Consider the following 21,063-nt stretch of genomic DNA (forward strand, 5'->3'; position numbering starts at 1 on the left):
GTCAGAGGGGGTTTGAGTTGAAAAGGATAGAGGAATGCTCCTAATTACGTGCCCTCCACTTCTTTTCTGTCTCTCACTTTGGCTCTTCTCTTGTCTCCCTGTGTGCGTCTGGGCCTGCACTTCAGGCCACACTGAACCCATGAGGAAGCAACACAGTGTGACAAGAGAGTGATATTAAGAGCGAGGCGACAGTCTCTCCAGAGCCACTCCATTAGCGCGAGATCTCTGCAGCTCAGTGGGAGAGAGGAGCCTGGGGGGGGGAGGGGGGTCAGAGAGGCAGAGACGCCTCCATGGAGACAGTGGAATGGGTGAGGAGACAAGACAGGTCAGAGGAGAAGAGTGGGAGGTGGAGATCAAGGAGTGTGCAAAGCGGATGTGTTGTGAAGATTAGAGGGATTGACATATAGAATTCATTCGGATCCCACTGGATTTTCGTCCCCTGCTCGAGATTAAACGCGGGAATCTACCTTCGTCTTCATTTTGCAGTTTATTTCTGTCTCACCTCCTCCTTTGTTTGTGTGCGTGCTTGTCATGTTTCCGGGCAGAGCTCCGGTTTGATGTGTCTCTTGTCTCGCCTCGTGTCTCGCAGGTTTGCCAAACAGACGGAAGTGTACGTGCTGGACGACACGGCTGCTGACAGGGGTCAAAGTGCACCATGGACAGTGGCCTAAGGGTCCTCCTGTCCACTTTGCTGTGTCTCAGCCAGACTCTGCTTATCAGCTGCTCATGTAAGTTGTTGTCTTATAACAGAAGTAATTCTATTCTGTTCTATTTAATTTGATAAATGTTCTTGTAATTTAAGTAATTGTTGTGTCTCATTCGTTATTATATTTTATTAAATGAAAAAAATCCAGAATAATAGCACCAGTAACAAAAATCTAAAGCTTTAAAACTTTCTCCTTTTTGTCTCCTCACCAGCTCAGTATCCGTCTTTCAGCTCTGAGCCGTCCTCCCTGGTTCAGAACCGAGGCTCCGCTGCTCGCCTGCGCTGCTCGGCGAATCCCCCGTCGGCCACGGTGTCCTGGCGCTTTCAAGGCCTTCTCCTGGAGCGGGACACTCTGCAGCCCGGTGTGCAGCTCAGCGGAGACTCACTCATCATCTCCTCGCTACAGTCCAGCCACGCGGGCGTCTATCAGTGTGTGGCACGCTTACAACATGGGCCGGCCGTCGTCAGTCGCCTCGCGCGCGTGGACGTAGCAGGTACGGATGCAGAGAAATGACCCTTGTGTGCACACTTCAAAGCAGCGTGGTTGAGAAAGGGAGGAAGTTGCCTTGAGAAAAGGAAGGCCATTTTCTAAGTGGTGAACACTTTGACTGAATGCTTTTCCTCGGCTGCCTGCTGCTGAGAGGCGGAGGGGAAGGAAGCAGTAGGACGTTTTACTCGGGCGCTCGTCCAGATGCCTCTTGACCGATATCCTTAATGAGCCTTGGGCTTTCCTGTGCAGTGTGTTATGTTCCTGCTGGGATGCTCCTTGCTGTTGGACACAACGCTAAGCAGTTGACCCCGATCTGCAACTGTATCAAGCTGAATAGAATCACTCGCTGCATCAATAAACAAACTCGGCGATCCAACACAAACAGCTCAACTCGAGTAGCTCCGTTGGCTTTGGTTCCTGACCCAGCTGCTACTCGGCTCGCGTTGAATGTCTCCCGCTCTGCACAGAAGGACAATTTATCTAAATGAATCATCTCTGTTTCTGTCCATGCAGAGATCTCGCAATATGAAGATGGCCGACGGCGGTCGTTGTCGGTGCAGGAAGGCAGCACGGCTCTTATAGAGTGTCCTCTACCGCACAGTGTCCCTCCAGCGCTGCCCAGACTAAGAGTACGAGGGGAGTGGATGGACACGTCAACAGGTGTGTATGGAATATGTCTGTCATTCTGAGACCATGACATCTCAAGAAACCCTTGAGGGAGATTGCAGATAATGATGCAATGTGGTGTTTGTTTATAAAAAAAATTCCTTTTAAAGCAAACAGAAGTTTTACTAATTCATTATTCCATAAAATCTCATGTAGGTTAATTAAACAATCCATCATTTTGCTTCATTGTTGTTTACGTGGTCATGACGTAAACTTTGAGCTTGAAAATGTAACTCTGAATTAAACCAGTGCCGTCTTCTTCTTTCAGATGACTATTTAGTTCTCCCGTCTGGAAACCTTCAGATTATCTCCGTGTCGGCCCAGCACCAGGGCATGTACAAATGCGGCGCAGTCAACCACGTCACCGGGGAAACCGTCATGCAGTCTCACGGTACAAAGCTGCTGGTAAAACGTGAGTCTGACCGCATCAGAACTTCAAAAATGAATGGGCTGCATTTTCTATGATTGCTCACTAAAAGCGGGTTCGTTTCATCCGTTCAGATTTAGTCGCCTCCTCCTCGGTGCGGATAGTTTATCCCACTGCTCCGACGACCGTCGAGGCGCGGCAGTCCGAGCCGCTGACGCTGGAGTGCGTCGTGTCTGGCGTTCCCACACTGCCGGCCAAATGGTTTAAGAACGGGAACCAGGTGACGCCAGGGCCGTCACACCAACAGCGGCACAACAACCTGGTCTTTGGTGCGGTGGCGAACGGCGACGAGGGGAGTTACAACTGTGCGGCTGAGACCAAGCAGGGGATTGTGACGAGCGCAAAATACACTGTGAATGTTCTTGGTGAGAAAAACAGGAGTGACAACACTTGGTGAGTTGTTCGCCGCAGACGATCACAGTGAGATTAACGTCCGACGTCTGCTCCTCCACAGAGCCCGTGTCTGTCGTGAAGGGCCTGAACGACCAGCTCGTCTCCGCTGGCTCCTCTGCTTATTTCACCTGCTTATCGAAAGGAAAACCCTCCCCAAACGTCACGTGGCTCTTCAACGCTGATCCCATCACGCCATCGCGCCGCTTTCGGCTCTCCGAGTCCTCGCTTCTCATCACAGACGTGACACCACAGGATGTAGGCGTGTATCAGTGTCTGCTGGACAACGGGATTAGCTCGGCACAGTCGTGCGGAATGCTAACAACACAGCCAGGTATGTAAACATTATTCTTCTGGTACTGGTGTGTAATTAACTTTATCTCCTCGGCTGGCGTTGGTAAATAAATCAACTTTACTGAAGTACTCTCTAAAAGAAGATAACATTTGAGTCTCCCAAGACATTTTTGAGTCACAATTCATTTATCAGCTCGTAATTGAAAAGACAAAACTCCTCACAAAGCGATGAATTGTGGACTTGAAAATGCTGCAGATACTGAAGGAACTGAGAGAAAACCTGCTGGTGTTGGAAAGACTTAAGGCGTCTTTTCAGGCAGGTTCTCTGTGGGCTTGCGTCTACAGTATCCGCAGGGAGTCCTTACTGTGTGTGCGTGTGTGTGTGTGTTTCTGAGGCGGGTAGGAGAGGTTTGGCTAAGGCCGCCCTCCTCCTGAGCCTTGAACTGAGCTTGAGCGTGAGAGTGAGCTTTGTGCACGCCGCCGGGGATAAGCCCCTGGACGATGGAATGCAAGGAGTAGCCATGGAGGGTTATGACGAGGAACAGACCACCCAGCTGTCATCATCATACACAACTGCCTTTTATTTATTAACACATCACAACCCTCCCCGTCCTCCAGCACCCCCACCACCCCTGACGCTTGTACACACCGAGGCCCCATTCCTCAGCTCGCATGTGGTACATAGGGAGTACAGGAAGAAGAATGAGCTTTATGTTGCAGATAATATCTATATACAAAACACAGAATATGCAGCTGATAAGCAGGCTGTGCCCCAGCAGAGTTAAACACTCTGAGTTCACCATGTGCTGGGCTAGTTTTTTACGTACCAGGCACTGGAGATTATCAAACTTGACATACGTAAAGTAAACTGAAATTATATTGAATCAAATTTACCAAAGTGGGACTAACGCTGAGATGAAGGTAGTCAATTTACAACTTTATGTATACATTCAGTCAGAGTTAGAGCTGAAGCGATTATTTGATTAATCGATTTCTAAATAGATTTAAGTGTTTTTCTGGGTTCTTCTAACATATAACAAAAAAACCGAGACATTTGAGAACATCATCATTTCCAAGTTTGAGTGAAGTTTTTCAGCATTTTCTGACATTTTACTGACCTAACACTCAATTAATCCAGAAAATAATCAACAGATTAATTGATTGTGAAAATAATCGTTAGTTGCAGCCCTAGTCAGACTCAGGCGCTCTGTGCATGCTCCACATTTCCCATCCCCCCCAGCTTTGACAACAGCAAGAAGACAGCAACAGGGTAAAAATGGCTAAATCTGATGAGGAGACTGAATTTATGCAGCTTAAAGAATTAAGTATGTTGATGTGAATGCATGGTAGCTGTCAGCTGTAGTTGTTTTGGTCTGTGATGGTAGAACTGGAAAGTTCTAACAGGCTGACGGCGGGGGGGGGGCATATCGCCACCTAGCGTTCCAAGACAAACACTCATTCAGTGGATTGACCCCCCGCTGGTGCTAGTGCACTGAGACAAGGACAGAAGACCAATTAAATGGTGTAGCCGAGCTACAATAACTGTGCATGGAAACATGCTGACTGGTGTGTGTAGTCTGTTATTATAATTCATCGCAGACAGCGGCCCGAAATATGTTGGGGTTTTCATGTTTGTTGTTTTCGTTTTCCGTCGCCATGACGACTTTCATCTGCTCAGTGGGGACGTACCACTGGGGAGATGTGGTGTCCTTTCCTCCCCGTCATTCACATCCTACAAACATTTTGCCCCTCCCCCTCTTTTGCTCCTGAATGGCAAAGACAAGTTTGAGCAACAATAAGTTACATTTACTCAATAAATGAGTAAATGATAATTGTTTATTCAGCATAAACACCACTTGTCACATCTGCACGTTGACAAAACTTTGCTGAATCTGAGGCTTTTTGTCTTTGCTGTTGATCCTTCACCATCAGGTACTCTCTCCTCTAATGGACTGACCCTTTCATTTGGAAAGGACTAGTAATATCGCTCCTCTCCGTCATGAAGATGCCGTGGCCTTAAATGCCTCGTCCTGTATCAGCGTGTTAGAGGAGGGTTCCAATCTGTGGTTAAGCCATGAGTCAGAAGTTGTGGAGAGGCGAGAGTGTTGGAGGGGAAAGAGCAAGAGAGGGTGTAGAGGACTCAGTGTAGTGCTGGGGTCTGATTCTCTCCGGTATTTTAATGGTTGGCGTGTGGAATGTGTGGCAGCTGGCCGCAGTCCCGGGATCAGTTCTACTGTTACCAGCTTTGGGTCTGTTTGTTTTACAAAGTGAACCGGTGCTACACAAACCTGAAACACGGCGAAACTGGACCCCGGGATCCCCGCGGCGTGCCCCTGTGGCGAGCCTCGCCGATTCGACTCCCTCGTTCTCGTGTCTGGATTTTAATATTGAATTATGTTGCTCTCTGACCTCGGCGGTGCAGCGCCGACTCGAGCGGTCCCTGCTCTTGTGGGCTGTGCTAAGTGTTCCCTCCAAGCTCCTGTGAAAAATTCCACCCGCGCTCTGCCAAACCGGTGTCAGCCGTAATAAAGCTCCACGCTCGCATGATTTGCTCAGGTGGACTTCTCTGGCTCTGGCGAGGGTTTAATGAAAAAAACAAACAAAGCGTGATTATGTAGCACTGCGCAGATCCAGGTTTTTTCTTGTTATTTTATGCAGATTGAAAGGCTTGTTCCAAAATGTAAAACTTTCCAGCACTGGCCGCCCTCTGTCTGACATGTAGGGCCACCTCTGTTAGTCACTGGCACACACTGGTGCCATTGCTCCAGCTTTTTACGACGACTTTCCAAAACATGTTAATAAAAGGACACAGACTGGCTAATAAAATATGCCATTGCAAACGCTAACGTTATCCAGGAAATACAGTAGATTACTGCAAACTTTTATGCTTTGACTGCAGGCACTTTAAGCAGCTGTTACCCGTGCGAGGATAGTTAGGAAAGTTCCATGGAGGGAATGTGTACTAGTTCTAGTTCTGTCTTCTATCGCTTGATTTACTTTATGCAGAAAGGTTATTCTGGCATTAGTGATCAATAACATCAAAAATATGTTGCCTACTTTAGATTTAAGCTTGAAAACAAGACGGATACCCACCAAGAGGGCTCTGAAAAGGAAATACTTAGTGAGTGTAAGTCCTTTTAATAAGGACATCTGCTTTGTTGACTCTTCCTGATCGTGAGAAGCTTTGTTTACATAATCCCAAAATTGAACGGCTCCATGGATTCACCGTGTGCCTGAAAATCTTGAGATGCAAAATCTAATCTCTAGAATTTAAGGAAGTGTTGAAGTTGAAGAATTTGAGAAGTATAATTGTTGTGATGTCTGGAAAACTGAGGTCGGGCATTTTCCAGACTTTGTGACAAAGGCAGCAGCGTGATTTTTTTGGAATATTATCCAGAAATCTATATATAGGTAGCTAACGGACAATTTTGGAAACACGTCTGGAATTCAGTGCATACCTTTTAAAGCAGCTAAAAAAAACCCTTACTGTATATTTATCTTCTGCTCCTTTTTTCTGTCAGATCCACACTTGGACTCCACCGCTGCTGCTGTGCTGCTGGAGCCTTCACCGTCCTCCCATCCCATGCAAAGCGACGAGGGCCACGACGGAGGCGACGGCGACACGGCGCCTGATCGCAGCGGCGACCGTCCGATTCCCGAGGCGCCAATCATCATCAGCCCGCCGCAGACTCACAAGCCTGACGTGTACGATCTTGAGTGGAGGGCGGGGCGCGACGGCGGCAGTCCAATCGTCGCCTATTTTGTCAAATACCGTAAGGTGAGAGAAGGAATGCACTTCTTTCCCTTTTTCCCCCTTTAGAATACTTCACTTTTCACTTTTAAGTGTAATTTGCTCATTAAGTAAAAAAAAGATAAGGCCCAAACCTGGACTGAGTGAACAGTTAATCATTTCCTCTTTAAAATCCCAGCTTTGCTTCAGTCTGACTGTGAAACTGCAGCGATAATAGTTAAGACTCAGCTGGCAGCAGGAATCTCTCCGGCATTGTCTCTGAAGCCGTTCCCTGTTGTTGTTCAGACTCGGAAAGAGCCTGAGCTGTGGAAGATTATAGAGCGACAGATGATTTTGTTTTTCTCTCTGTCATTTTGAGTCATGTGTTTTTATTTGTCTGTGTGCGTGTGTGTGTGTGTGTGTGTGTGGCCGTCTGTTTGTGTCTTTCGCTGTGTCAGGTCGATGAAATGGGAACAGTGGTGGGGAGCTGGCACACCGTCCGCGTCCCTGGCAGCGAGAAGACCCTGCGGCTGTCGGAGCTCGAGCCCTCCAGTCTCTACGAGGTGCTGATGGTGGCTCGGAGTACGGCAGGCGAAGGCCAGCCAGCCATGCTCACGTTCCGCACGGGCAAGGGTCAGTCCACCCACTGAGAAAACACCGTCAAAATACCTCTTCTTTGCTGTGTAACCTCACTCCCTGCAGGCGTTAGGCATCGTCAGTGTTTCTCGTCATATTCCTGGGAACAACTGACCAAGTGGAAGACACCACTTTCCCCCTGGTTTTTCAATAAAGCCACAGGAGGATTAAGAAAATGTTCAGCTGCCTAGAACATCAACAGTAAATGTCAGGTTTTTGGTGTCAGTTCCTCTGAGCTGCAGAGCATCTGGCCATTTTCTGGGCTGACTTTGCATCAACGTTCTGGGCAGAATTTACTGCAGAAGAAGCAGAAACATGCATCCGCTTCCCCGTCCACGGCAGCCTCGCGGGAGCACAGAGATATGCAAATTGTGCTTTCCAAGTTGGGGGCGTCGCAGAGTCAGCTGTAGCATTTCAAAGCTGATATTTAGGTTTCAAACCCATGTAATCACATTATGCTGCGTGATTTATCGAAAAGGAAACATAATGAAGTGTTTTCAGGTTTTCAGCCAAGTCAATTCCCAGCCTTAGTAACTGCTAGACCATTCAAATGTATGCGGCGCACAGTATTACATCAAGCTGTACACTGTAAGAGATATAGATTATCCAGTTGTTATGCTTAATCTGTTAGTTTTATTTGTGTTTTTTGGGAGAATATTTCTATTGGCAAATAGAAATAAGAAGAGCTGCAAATGCTCAACAATAATGTTATACCACAGCAGGGTTTGAAAATAATGTTCCCTGGTCAGAAATATGTATAAAAGCTGCAAAAAAAAGAGAGAAAACCATCATATCCCGAGGGTGGTTATTTTACAGAGCCAGTCCAGAACCAGGCTCTTGTGTCCAGATGTGGCTTCAAACTCGCTTTGACATAAAAAACAGACAAATAAAAAAACAAAAAAAGCAAAGTACAAAAGATAAAAATCAGGCTTTCATATCTCACTTGTGTGAAAATGGAGAATGAGAAGTCTTTGATTTAAATCATGAACTCTGTGTCCTCCGTAATCGCTACGATCCCTGTATCTAGATATATATGTATATATATATATATATATATATATATATATATATATATATATATATATATATATATATATATATATATATGTATGTATGTATATATATATATATATATATATATATATATATATATATATATATATATATATATATGTATGTATGTATGTATGTATACAGTATATTCTCTTTTGAAGTTTGTCCCTGGTTTGGGTAAAGTGTTAAATTGGATGCGTGCAGTCGTCCAACTCATCTGCATGGTTCAGTTGTGGCTGCAGAGTTGTCAAAGTGAAAACCCAGAAACCCGCCCTGATAAAACCACTCCAGCTCTGAGAACCGGGAGGAAGTGTTGGATTTCAGAGCCAACATCCGGAGCTGTTCCATGTGCTGTAGGTGGAACTGATAGCCCTGAAGACCCATTCTAGGCCTTGTTTTTTCTAACTCCTGCTTTTCCTTTTTCTTTTTTTTTTTTCCCCTTTCCCCTTTAGAGAAGAGCACCTCCTCCAACAAGAACCCTTCCAAGCCTCCCGTCGTCTTGATGCCCCCCAAAGTTCCGGAGGACAAAAGCCCCAACACGCACTTTGGAGTCATCATACACGACCGAGGTAGATACAATAAACACAATCACGGCTCGCTGTCGCTGTGCCACGGCAGCGTCTGGACTCTTGTGACGTACTCTCTGTTGTGCAGATGGTTAACGTGGAGTTCACAAGCACACAGAGCTGAATCAGTGTGAGACAGATTTAGCCGCGGGGCTGTTTTGTTTCTCTGAGTGAAAACAGTGAAACGACAGTTGACACTCAGTAATGACTCTTTGGATGCCGTGTGCTGAGAGCAGTGAGATTTCACACAGCTTTAGGGCCTGACTGTGTGTGTGTGTGTGTGTGTTCGTGCATGCTTTACTCGAATTACAACCTCTTTTTTTTTGGAAACTCACATTTGCCTTTTCACTAACCCTCCACTCTCTTTCTCTCTCTGACTCTCTCCTGCCTTCACTAACTTTGTGGCTAAGAGGCCGTGCAGTAAGTACACATTCTTCCACGACATGCCACATCACTGTGATGTGTTTACTCCCCACCTCTTTCTCTGTCTCTGTCTCACTGTGTGTGAAATAGTTCCATACTCACATGAGTTGGGATGACTGTAAATCACTTATTTCTCTCTATCTGTGTGTCTGTTGAACAGGATTTACAAAAGTCTGTATGACTGACAAACTTTGTTCCCTTTTTTTTTATGTCACAGTTCCCGAGGCCCCCGATCGGCCGACCATCTCCATGGCAACTGAGAGTTCGGTCTACGTCACCTGGATCCCGAGAGCCAACGGCGGCTCTCCGATCACGGCCTTCCGCGTCGAGTACAGACGAGGTCGCGTGGCAGATTGGATCGTGGCTGCAGATAATATCTCTCCTCTCAAGCTGTCGGTGGAAGTTCGTAATCTGGAGCCTGGTGAGTAAAACTTTTCCCCTCATGATTCCTCTGCCAAGATATGATTTTTGTTTTAGTCCGTAATCCAGAATTCAGACTGCTGCAAAAAATGATGACTCATTCATGCAGCTGTAATATCTGTTATTTAACATCAGATATAGCGCACTGTTATGTAATAAATAATATTTAACTGTTATAATCCAACTGTTTTATTTAACCATTTTAACCCAACTGCTATAATCTAGCTGTCATTAATTACTATTAAGGTTCATCTGTAATATTTGGCTGTTATAAATCCAGCTGTAATAACTAAATGTTATAATCCAGATTTAATATAGAACTTTTAGAATACAGATGTAATATTTAATTGTTATAAACCAGCCGGTATATGTAACATTTTAATCCAGCTGTTACATCTGACTGCTATAATCCATCTATCATAATTACCTTTTATTATATTTGACGGTATTAATCCAGCTGTTGTTTTTGACTGTTATATTTAACTGTTTTAATCTGACTCTTATGTTTGACTGTTATAATGCATCTGTCATAACTAACTATTATAATCCATCTGTCAAAACTAGCTATTATAATCCATCTGCTATATTTGACCGTTTTAATCCAGCTGTTGTTTTTGACCGTTATATTTAATTGTTTTAACTGGCTTGACTATTATACTTGACTATTATAATCCAGCTGTCATATTTGACTATTATGATCCATCTGTCATAACTGTTATAATTCATCCATTATAGTTGGCTTTTTTAATCCAGCTGTCATATTTCATCGCTATAATCTGGCTGTTATATTTGATTGTTATAATTTTACATGTGACCACAACATATGATTACTGTCAGCACCTTTTGCACCTCTAAACTTAAGATGCACAAAATGTTGTATTGATGCTGATCATCACGTCCCTCCATCTCCGTCTCTCGCTTTCTCAGGCTCCACCTACAAGTTCCGCGTGGTGGCCGTGAACATGTACGGCGAGAGTCCTCACAGCATTCCCTCCAAGCTTTACCAGGTGCCACAGGCCAGCCCGCGCATGTCGGACCGTCCCGTCGTCGGACCCCACATCTCGTCCACGGACGCCATCAGCGACACACAGATCATGCTGCGCTGGACTGTGCGTACACCACTGACACACACCACGCACACGGTACTATAGGTCCTTTCACTGACGGGCGAATCTGTGTTTTCGTATTACTTTATTCGTCACCTCACATTCCCATTCAGCGTAAGATTTGAGATACGTGGCTTACATTGGGGAAACGAGCAGGCGCGTGAAACTGAAGTATTCCTTTAAGCTGTGAGTGAAATTAGGACTGATCTGAATTCCGTGAATTGAGCTGCTCTCATTTTGTCACACAAATCACTAGAGCTGAAACGATTAATAATCGATTACTAAATTAATCGACAACTATCTCTGATAATCGATCAATCGGTTTGAAGCTTTCTTCATGATTAAAACAAGATTTCCAATTGTTTAAGCTTCTTAAATGTGAATGTTTTCTTCATTCCTTTGCTCTGGATAACAAAGAAATCATTCAAAGTGAATCATTTTGGTTTGTGGACAAAACAAGACATTTGAGAACATCATCATTTCCAGGTTTGACGAACACCGATCAACATTTTTTAAGGTTTTCTGATATTTTATGGCCTAACCTTTGACAGATTAATCAATTATGAAAATAATCATTAGTTGCAGCTCTACAAATCACTTGAGCTCATGTTTGTAGGTCTGGAGTGAAAGTGTTCAGTAGCATAAAGTGGAAAGATCGGTGCTTATGTTGCCATTTCCAGCTGGCTGACGTGTGCTCGGGCTGAGACTCAATCAGATCTTCAGCGCACTGATTATGAGAGATTAAGAGGTCCTGTCCGTCTCCATCTTTCACTCTTCAAAGCTCTTTCTCCTCCTCACAACAGTGCGAGCTGCACGCAGATGCAGATCGTTTCCCCCGCGTTTACTCAACCTCAGACAGCCTTGTTATTTCCCTGAACTTCAGACAGACACTGCAATCACAGCCTCACTGTACATCTGCTGATAACGAGTTCCCCGTCATTAGTTGCCCCGGAAAGTTTCCCTCTCTTTGTACAATAATTGCCCGCCACATTGCTGCAGTCTAATGTAATGTTTTTTCCGTCCCCCTGCAGTATAGTCCCTCGAGTAACAACAACACTCCGATCCAAGGTTTCTACATTTACTACCGGCCCACCGACAGCGACAATGACAGCGACTACAAAAGAGATGTGGTCGAAGGTGAGTGGAAAAAAAATCTGTGTGTGTGTGTGTGTGTGTAGCTGGTGTAGAGTGTTTTGTTGACAGCGTCATCCGGTCCCGGACGTCGGGCTCACGCTGTGCAGATAAACTGGGAGCTGGAAGGGTAATGGATACTCGATTCTGAGAGCGGGGTGTAGTGAAGAGGGGGCATTTCTGCCGTTTGATTTATAGAGAGTGCTGTCCCTGGGCAGCAGGGCTTTTCTGAAATCTGTTTTTAATAAATGGTTGCCAACTAATGGGCCAGAGCTGAAATACGAGCCCAGCCAGAGGAGAGGGGCTCAGGTTGCTGTGTGGAATGCTAACAGTGGAGCCTGGTACAGGCGGGAAAGGGGAAGGAGGGATGTCCTTCGACTCCGCCCCGGCTTTTTAACATCTGAACTTTCAGCTTTCCACTGTCTCCTCACTGTCTGGGACAAATGATTGTATTTTGTTTCCCAGTCTGCATAGTTCTGGCGACGTTCAGGTTTAAAGCTTAATACTTTGTGTTGTTTTCACCTGCGTTTGACCTTATATACAACTACAACTACACTTGCTACACTCACTAAAATCCACTTTTTGTGGATTCAAGTTCAAATCTGTGCACACTATAACACTTCTCACTATTTTTACTCCCATTCGTGTAACGCCTAATATTAATTTTGAACACAGACAAGCCAACCTTTCCTTTTACAAGATATATTTGCTATGATTGAACACAACTTAATTTTGTAAATGTGATTTTAAAGCATACATACATACATCTTCAGTAAATGGTTGAAAAAAAATAAATCCATTTGGCAAGAAATGAGTAAATGAAAAGCAAAACTGATTAGATTTTGCGTTTTTTTTAGAGGAAAACGAGCACAGTAGTTTGTCATGGTCTTTGGAATATGATGTTGTTGACTGACTGACCTCAAACTATTTATTTGTGAGTGAGTCTAAATGTGTAGATTAGCATGTTAGTTTTTTTGTTGTTCGCACTTTCGAGAGTTAAAATCTACCTTGGAGTAAAAGTAAAACGCGTGTTTTGGTTTTAATGCTCTGTACTGAAGAAAACATGACAAAAACGCAGCTCCTTTCACCCTCATTTGTTGGAAATTGAGCATTTCAAAGAGTTTGTCGTCTCATCTGCGACTTCAGAGCACGACGTGGTGTGATTGTGTCTGTGTCTGTGTGTGTGTGTGTGTGTGTGTGTGTTGGAATATGTATGTGTGTGTGTTGGAATGGGAAAAACTGGATGCCGGCCAGGACAAACATGGAGCTGCCTTATATGGAGCTCATGTAGAGTAAAGCAACTGTCTGGGCCCTCGTGGGACTGATGGAGTAGGAGAGAAGGGTGGCGGGGGAACTAAAGCAGAAAAGGCGTGGGCGGGGGGTGGGGGGGAGGGGGTGGTGGACAAAGTGAGAAAGCGTGAAAGAGCGTGGCGACAGTGAACATGTGAGACACAAAGAGAAGGAGAGAGAAAGCAGGAAATAATGATTGTGAGTGTGCACATGTGACATGAGTCAACACTGACTCATAGAGGAGGTGGTTTCTCACCTTTGTTCCCCCCTTCCTCTCTGTTTATGCCCTTCTCTTCTCTCTTTATCTCAGGTGTAAAGCACTGGCACCTGATCGGACACCTACAGCCCGAGACCTCCTACGACATCAAGATGCAGTGCTTCAACGACGGCGGCGAGAGCGAGTACAGCAACGTCATGATCTGCGAGACCAAAGGTGAGAGAGCGGTGCGAGAAAGGGCTCCAGCTGAAAGAAAGAAGTGCAGGCATGCGTCTCTGAAGTCCGTAGCGTTAATTATGGCTGTGATTTGACATAATTACGCAACATAAACGTAGTTTTACGAGACCAACTACAACAGTTTGCATTTTATAGTTTGGTGCTGTGTTGTTTTTCTCGGTCGCTGGCAAAAGGTAAAATACTGATTCTTGTGTCTCCCTCCTTCCTCTCTGCCGTAGCGCGTCAGTCCCCCGGGTCGCCCAGTCAGCATCCCATCACCCCACCTGGCCCTCATCCACCGGAGCCGCCCAGTCCTCCTGGAGGCCTCCTGTACCTAATCGTGGGCTGCGTTTTGGGAGTGATGGTGCTCATCCTGCTGGCTTTCATCGCCATGTGCCTGTGGAGGAATCGCCAGCAGCACAACATGCACAGTGAGTTTGGCGAACAGCTGAAGCAGCTAAAAGTGAAATATTTTGGTTGAGATGAGTGTTTAATAGCTCCGTGTTCTTGTGTCCAGTGCTCAGTGCCATTTTAGACCTAGTATGAACATCTTTACGGGGTGATCTGATTAAACATGGACAGCTCTAAGTACAGATCTGATCGTTCTAACCACATTCGGATGTGGTTTGTGGACGAGCTGCATTACTGTTGTCCATCTTCAGGACAGATTAGAGACTGTCTCCTCACCTGATCTCCTCTGACCCACTGTTTTTACATTAATCAGTGTCTTTAAGTTCATTTATTTGTAGCCACTGCCACAAATCAGCACCGATTGTCTAATAGTTAAAATCTCCCCACACTCATGCAGACATACATACAGATCCACACACACAAAAACAATCTGTACATTCAGAAAAACATACTTTTATCCACGGGAACAGACATGAGATCAGTGTATATTTAAATAAAGGGCAAATGGTGAAGATCTGATCTGATCACATGTGGTCACCGGAGACGCATGAGTTTTAATGCACAGTCCAGTACTTAACGTTGTCTACATGTCTTTGGATCTCTCAGGACGGACGTTAATGTCAGGGCCTAAATATAGGAGAAACTTTACCACTGTGCCAAAACATTTTATACAATCGGGAGTGAAGAGTGGGTGTTTCTCGCAAAAGGTTTATTAGAATAATCAATTGTATGACTCTTTGAAGATACTAAACTCCAGCACATGAGAGATAGTAAAAAAAAAAAACAGGGTTCACATTGTGTTGATCAGCTAACGAGATGCATTCAAAGACCCTAGTAAATTTCTCCGGGGGCTGCAGTGTGTTGAGCTCAGAGGAGCAGCTTCAAGATGCATTCAAGGAATCTCATAAGTTTCTCCACTTTTGCAAACATTTATGAAGTCCACTGACTAAATGTGATAATAGATGAACCACAAATTAGAAACATTTGTTTTTATAAATGCAGTAATTGATAGTCACAGTAACTCATCAACTTTTTTTATAAACAAGCAAACAATTGCATATTCCCATCCCTACCACAGATTTGCCACATGTTACATTAACTGCATTGTTCTCCGTGCACAGCAACAGCTAACAAACGGTTAACTTCACTTGTCTCATATTCAAAGACCATTGGCCTCGACACAGCTTGTGTAAAATATTCCAAGTGTTCATAGCACAGATACGGCTCCCACAGCGGTTGCAAAACGTTTTGCCATTGTTGGACGACTCTCGACCAGACCTTTTGGATGAGTCAGTGCTTTTGTAACTTTTAATATGTGGGAGAAACTTTTTAAGATTGAGTCACAATTTTATTTTTCTGGCAGTATGTTATCTGAGTTACTGCACTTTTTTTATTTAATTCTCTGATTAATTATGTATTTCAGGGCAAAAACAAACACAGTTTTGTTCTTAAAGAGCGGTTATGACTGTTGCTAAGACAGAATAAAAACAGTGATCTGTACCACTGTGCCTCCTCCTGACCTCTGCCCTCGCTCCCTTCTTCAGAGTACAACCCTCCCGGCTACCTGCAGCAGCCAACCGAGATGAACGGTCACGTTCTTGAATACACCACTCTACCCGGGGGCCCGAGCCGCATCAACGGCGGTGTCCACGGAGGCTACGGCCACAACGGCCCCATGTTACCCCAAGGGTGCCACCACCTCCACCACAAACTCCCCAACGGTTTGACGCTGCTCAACGGCAACGGTGGCCTGTTCTCGCCCGGCCACCCACACGGTCACGACGGCACACTGCCCCACACCGTGCGGGACTGCGAGCACTCGCACCCTCACCACCACCACAATAATGTGAGTTTGATGGGTTTTCAGGCGCCGCAGAGCGCTCTGAAGTATTAAATATTAAATTACATGTGGTGTTTTAGGTTCAAATCCAGTGTTTTTTTGACTGAAATCTGTTGTTGTTGTTGTTGTGTGTGTGTTCTTGTCAGGGTGGAGGCATGTACACAGCTCTTCCTCAAACTGAGTCCCCTGACTGCATGAGCTGTCAGAACTTCTGCAATAACAACAGGTAAGAGAACAAGAAGAGCAAGGTGTTTATTGATGTTGTTTGCTAGAGACCAAACACGTGGCCTGCGATCCACATGTGGCCACCAGGCGTTATCTTGTGGCCCTACACTTGTTTTAAAACGTCAATGAAAACTGGCCCAAACTGACAAAAAAATGAACATTTTTATATTAATAATACATTAGGTTCAACATTTAATTATAAGCTGAAAAGTGTATAATATTAAAAGTACATTTTGTTTTGATCCATTTTGTTATTGTCAGGTTCTTTTTGCATCTTAAATGTATAAAAGTGTGCAATATCATCCTAAATATATTTAATTGTGACACAATGATGCATAATTTTGATTTCTACTCCCGAAACAGTTCATTTTTCCCTCATTTGACTGGCCCCCAGGCCCCTCCTGACCAAACGAGGCCCCTGATCTAGAGCTCATATTGATCAGAAAATGATTTACCTTCATATGATAAGTTATGTCAGAAAGTAACAATATGAAAAAAAGAAAAATTTAAAAGGAATATTAGTATCATCCAAAAAAAATATTAGCATCAACGGACACATAAGTTACAGCTTGACACTTGACACGTGACAAAGAGTTTACTCATGTGTTATTATTATTATTATTAGCACCGAGCCAATACAATTCTTAGTATCAGTACGAGTGTGATACTGATTAAAATAAACTAGAACGACTATCGGGGGGGAAAAATGTCACATTTGATTCAATCCACAAAGCCTAAATATCACAAATGCTTCACAAAGCACGGACTGTTTTTAACTCATGTCATGACATCCTATTTCTTTTTTATGGGAGCATAATATTTGTTGCTCATTGGAGTGTTGTTTTTTTTTCATTTTTATATGCATCAGCATAAAAGTGTTGTTAGCAGTTTAATGGTTTAAAAGATGTAAAATAGAAATGACATTATGGGATTAATATGGGACAGTAAAGCTCGGTATTGAGCCGCCCCCAAGTGATTTTCTGTAATCGACTCATCTTTTAGTTGTATGGGGAGAAAAGTTCATTTTAATAGTCTCAAAATAAAATATTAGCCTTATAGGTTTCATAAAGAAATGCTGGCATACGTTAGAATTTAATTTCACAAGCTGCAGAGATGACCCCTACACACACACACAAGCTGGTTTTGCATTCTTTGCAAGGGCACTCATAGACACAATGTATTCCCTAGCCCCTTACCCTAAACCTAACCCCTAAAACCAGGTCTTAAATCCTCAAAAAGCCTGTTAAAGTTGTGTGGACCAGCCAAACTGTCCTCCCAAAGCTATGTTTGCTTGATAGTTATTTAACACCGCCTGCATGCCGACATGTACACGTGCTAATAGGACACTGCAGCGACATTCATTCATCTGGGCGGCCCAAACTAACCTTAATCATCAATGCATAATCCTAATCTTAACCTAAACACAATTCTAATCTTAGCCGTAAACTTAACCAGTGCCTCGGAAACGAGGTTTGTACCTCATCAGGACCAGGTTTTAATCTCCATGAGGACGACTGGTCCTGACAGGGTCAGTGTTTTTGCCAGAACAGGTCCTAAAGAGGTAGCAAGTACAAGTATGCACACACATACACGCGGACGCATCGATTTGCCCTCCTACTTGTCGTGTTTATGTACTTAAGGGTCTCCAGCATCACAGTTTACCCTGTGTGCACCCAGCCAGCAGACCTAATGAGCCCAGTGTTTATTTACCTCTGGCTGCTGGGAAAAGAAAGGGGGTGCGGTCGCCATCCAATGGTGCGCTGCTCGAGTAGAGTAGAGTTTTGGGGGAAACATGGTGAAGAGCGCTGCGTGCAACTGTCTGCTTTTGGGAACTTCACCCGAGAGCGAAACCACAATGTGTCACAGTTATTTAGAGGCAGCGAGACTGGACCTTTTAATCTCCCAATTCAACTGCTGAATGCTTTTCGCAGCTGTGTGCGAGCGCTGTAGTTGTCATTGTTTAGCACGCTGTTCCGGGATTATTAACACACAGAGTTTTCTGTGTCTGGTGGGGAAAAAAAAAAGAAAACCCGCCACACATACAGTACTTTATCCACAGTGAGGAAGAGCTGTAATGGTGCGCGAGTGTGTGTGACCACCTTATGAACTAGTGTCCCACTTTTTTCTTTGCCCTTCCTCTGTCTCCTGTCTCTGAGCAGATGTTACAACAAGACCAACGGCACTTTCTCCAGTGGCACTCTGCCGCTAATGCATCGCGTGGCGCCGTGCCAGCAGGACGGGCTGGAGATGGTGCCTCTGGGCCAGGTTTCGTCCCGGTGCCAGGGCCCCAACGGCCAAATGAGCTGTGGGGACCAGGAGGACGATGGAGGGTACCAGGCACTGGAGCACGGGGAGTCCTCGCCCTCCCAGCATTCCTGCTGTCTGGTCGGGAGCAATGAAAACTGTCCGGCAGACAACAACGGTGAGAATTTATAACCACAATGTGTCTCTCTCCTGGAACGTCTCACAGATTTTTGATTTTAGATTTTTTTCCCTGTAGTAAAAGTTGTGTGAATTATGAGGTTATAGAGAAAAGAATAAAAATTAGACCATGTTTAGGCAGAAATAAGCTTATACCTTTCTGGTTCATGTTAAAAAAAAGGTAATCGTGACTGTCGTGCGTGACTTTTACATATAACTAAGGCGGCAACCAACTATTATTTTCATAATCTGCTTCTCTGTCGATTATTTTCTCGATTAATCCAGTACTTTGGTCCGCAAAATGTCAGAAAATGTTCATTTACGGCATTTAACAAGCCTGGATGTGTTGTTTTAGTCCACAAACCGAAGTTTTAGTCAGTTTTAATGATGATTCTTTTTGTTATATGGAACAAAAAAATAGAAAATATTCACAATTATGAAGCTGAAAAATCAGAAAACGTATTTTAATCATTGAAAAAAAAAACGTATTAATCTTATTAATCGTTTATGGAATAATAATGGAATAATCGTTGGCAGCCCTTCATCTAACCAAATGTTTCGCCTGACAACATGTCCACACTGACTGAAAACACAAAGAAGATCCTGTGAAAGAAGTCAATTCTACGGCGTAAAAAACACAAATAATCCTTCAGTCAGAGGGAGAGGAAGAAAAAATGAAGAGCTAAAGTTGATTAAAAACCTGCATATGTTTTTGTTTTGTTTGTTTGCACCAGTGTAGAGGATATAAGTTAAATATGAAGCCGTCTGTAGCCTGAGATCCTCAGGCAGAGTTTCTTTTATCTGTTCCTGAGGCGTGGATGAAAACCAGAAGTGACAAGAGTTTTACAGTCGGAGCCTCGAGCTGCCTGAGGGAATCAGATCAGCAGAACCAGTGACCTCTTTTAAAGTTGCTTCTTAAAACTCTCTTCTTTTTTTTCCCCTGAATTTATTTTTCCCTCTAGCTGAAAATATATCTTTGGTGTTTTTTTAATCCAAATATCTGTTTGTGCACTGCATAACTCTTATTAATTTTAAAATTAATAAGTTTTGGTGGCAATTCAGGTATGGATTGGATAAAAACAGGTTCATTGTGTGAGATAGAACTTTTCACTAACTATATGTACTCTCTAAATGCCTTGTTGTGTGGACATAATCAAAAATGCTGGTAGGACAGAGTTAGGCTGTTTCCGTATGTTTTCCCAGTCTTTGTGCTAAGCTAAGCTAACCTACTTCACATTTACCTGGCATTAACCTTTCATGTAATCCTCAGGGCAATAGTGAGTAAGCACATCCCACTAAATGTTTCCTTTTAGGCATTAGAAGATTAAGTGGATGCATTTATTTCCATGCAGGCCCTCGTGATTCAGCGCTATTGTGAAATCAAACTCTACACAAACTTGCTTCACCACCAAGTTTTTATATAATAACCAGTCCTTGTGTTATTTGCAGACAAAATATGTAGCATCGCCGCAAATTACACCGTGGAAATGTACCGGTCTTTTTTTAATACGAAGCCTAAACCATAACTCTTGTGTGTGTGTGTGTGTGTGTGCAGCGGAGGAGGAGCTGGAGTGTGTGGACATGGACGGGCCTGTGCTGTGCTGGGAGAGTCTGGGACTGCCAGACTTGGACTGTGACGAAAAGCACGGGTGGATCTCGAGCAGCAGCCTGGCAGGAGAGCTGATCCAGCCCGGCCCACAGGAGGTGTGAGCGCAGCGGGCCCACACACACACACAAACATGCTCCCCTGCAGCGCGGAGACAGACCGGGAGAAATATATATCGCCGTGGAAGTATCACAGACGAAGGACGACAGAGAGAGAGAGAGAGACAGAGGAGCGGGCGACACAGGATAGTCAGAGACACTGCACGTTGCAACGGTGACGAGGACCGAAAACCGGCGATGGACTGAGCTGAGACGAGCGACGCGGGGAAAAAGACAGTGACGACATGAGACTGAGAGCAAAGCCAGATGGAAGGAACAAGGCAGAGCCCCACTGGAGGAAAAGACTCTCATAAAAGAAACGAAAAAAACAAACTCTTTAGATGACTTATTTATTTTTTTGTAGTAGTAAAATATTATTTCATATGAATGTATCTGTTTCAAAGAAAAAAAGTTTGTCTTTTATATTATTTATGCCTTTTCGGATGAGAAATACTTTTTATTTTTTGTTGTTCTGACCCTCTGTTCCCCACTCAGGCGTGGAGATTAGCAATTGTCTGTGTAAAGTTTTGTAATAATATAAAGAGAAGATATGGAAGAGTAAACGACGACCTATTTTCAGCGTCTTTCCTGCCTCCCTCTCTCCCCCACCTTTTTTTTTTTTTTTTTTTCATATATGAATTTCCCAGCCTCGGTCAGAACCATCGGGATTCGTGGCGGGCCTTTGATGTGGCTCCGCGATG

The 21,063-nt window shown here is 44.2% G+C and overlaps 1 protein-coding gene across 1 annotated transcript in view; it reads left to right on the plus strand.

Annotated features, from left to right (window-relative positions):
• cdon (cell adhesion associated, oncogene regulated) overlaps positions 1-20,445 on the plus strand; it is a 34,637-nt gene extending 14,192 nt beyond the window's left edge. The window contains exons 2-19 of the mRNA XM_044032418.1: positions 590-728; positions 919-1,200; positions 1,710-1,856; positions 2,131-2,274; positions 2,364-2,654; positions 2,744-3,013; positions 6,495-6,751; positions 7,162-7,336; positions 8,845-8,961; positions 9,599-9,802; positions 10,729-10,910; positions 11,939-12,044; positions 13,639-13,761; positions 14,001-14,192; positions 15,717-16,018; positions 16,159-16,238; positions 18,397-18,659; positions 20,214-20,445. Coding sequence (XP_043888353.1) covers positions 656-728; positions 919-1,200; positions 1,710-1,856; positions 2,131-2,274; positions 2,364-2,654; positions 2,744-3,013; positions 6,495-6,751; positions 7,162-7,336; positions 8,845-8,961; positions 9,599-9,802; positions 10,729-10,910; positions 11,939-12,044; positions 13,639-13,761; positions 14,001-14,192; positions 15,717-16,018; positions 16,159-16,238; positions 18,397-18,659; positions 20,214-20,368 — 3,363 coding nt within the window. The 5' untranslated portion in view covers positions 590-655 and the 3' untranslated portion in view covers positions 20,369-20,445. The remainder of the gene's footprint in view (positions 1-589; positions 729-918; positions 1,201-1,709; positions 1,857-2,130; positions 2,275-2,363; positions 2,655-2,743; positions 3,014-6,494; positions 6,752-7,161; positions 7,337-8,844; positions 8,962-9,598; positions 9,803-10,728; positions 10,911-11,938; positions 12,045-13,638; positions 13,762-14,000; positions 14,193-15,716; positions 16,019-16,158; positions 16,239-18,396; positions 18,660-20,213) is intronic.
• Positions 20,446-21,063: the final 618 nt, after the last annotated feature.

Source organism: Solea senegalensis, linkage group LG8 (assembly GCF_019176455.1).
Source record: "Solea senegalensis isolate Sse05_10M linkage group LG8, IFAPA_SoseM_1, whole genome shotgun sequence".
NCBI lineage: Eukaryota > Metazoa > Chordata > Actinopteri > Pleuronectiformes > Soleidae > Solea > Solea senegalensis.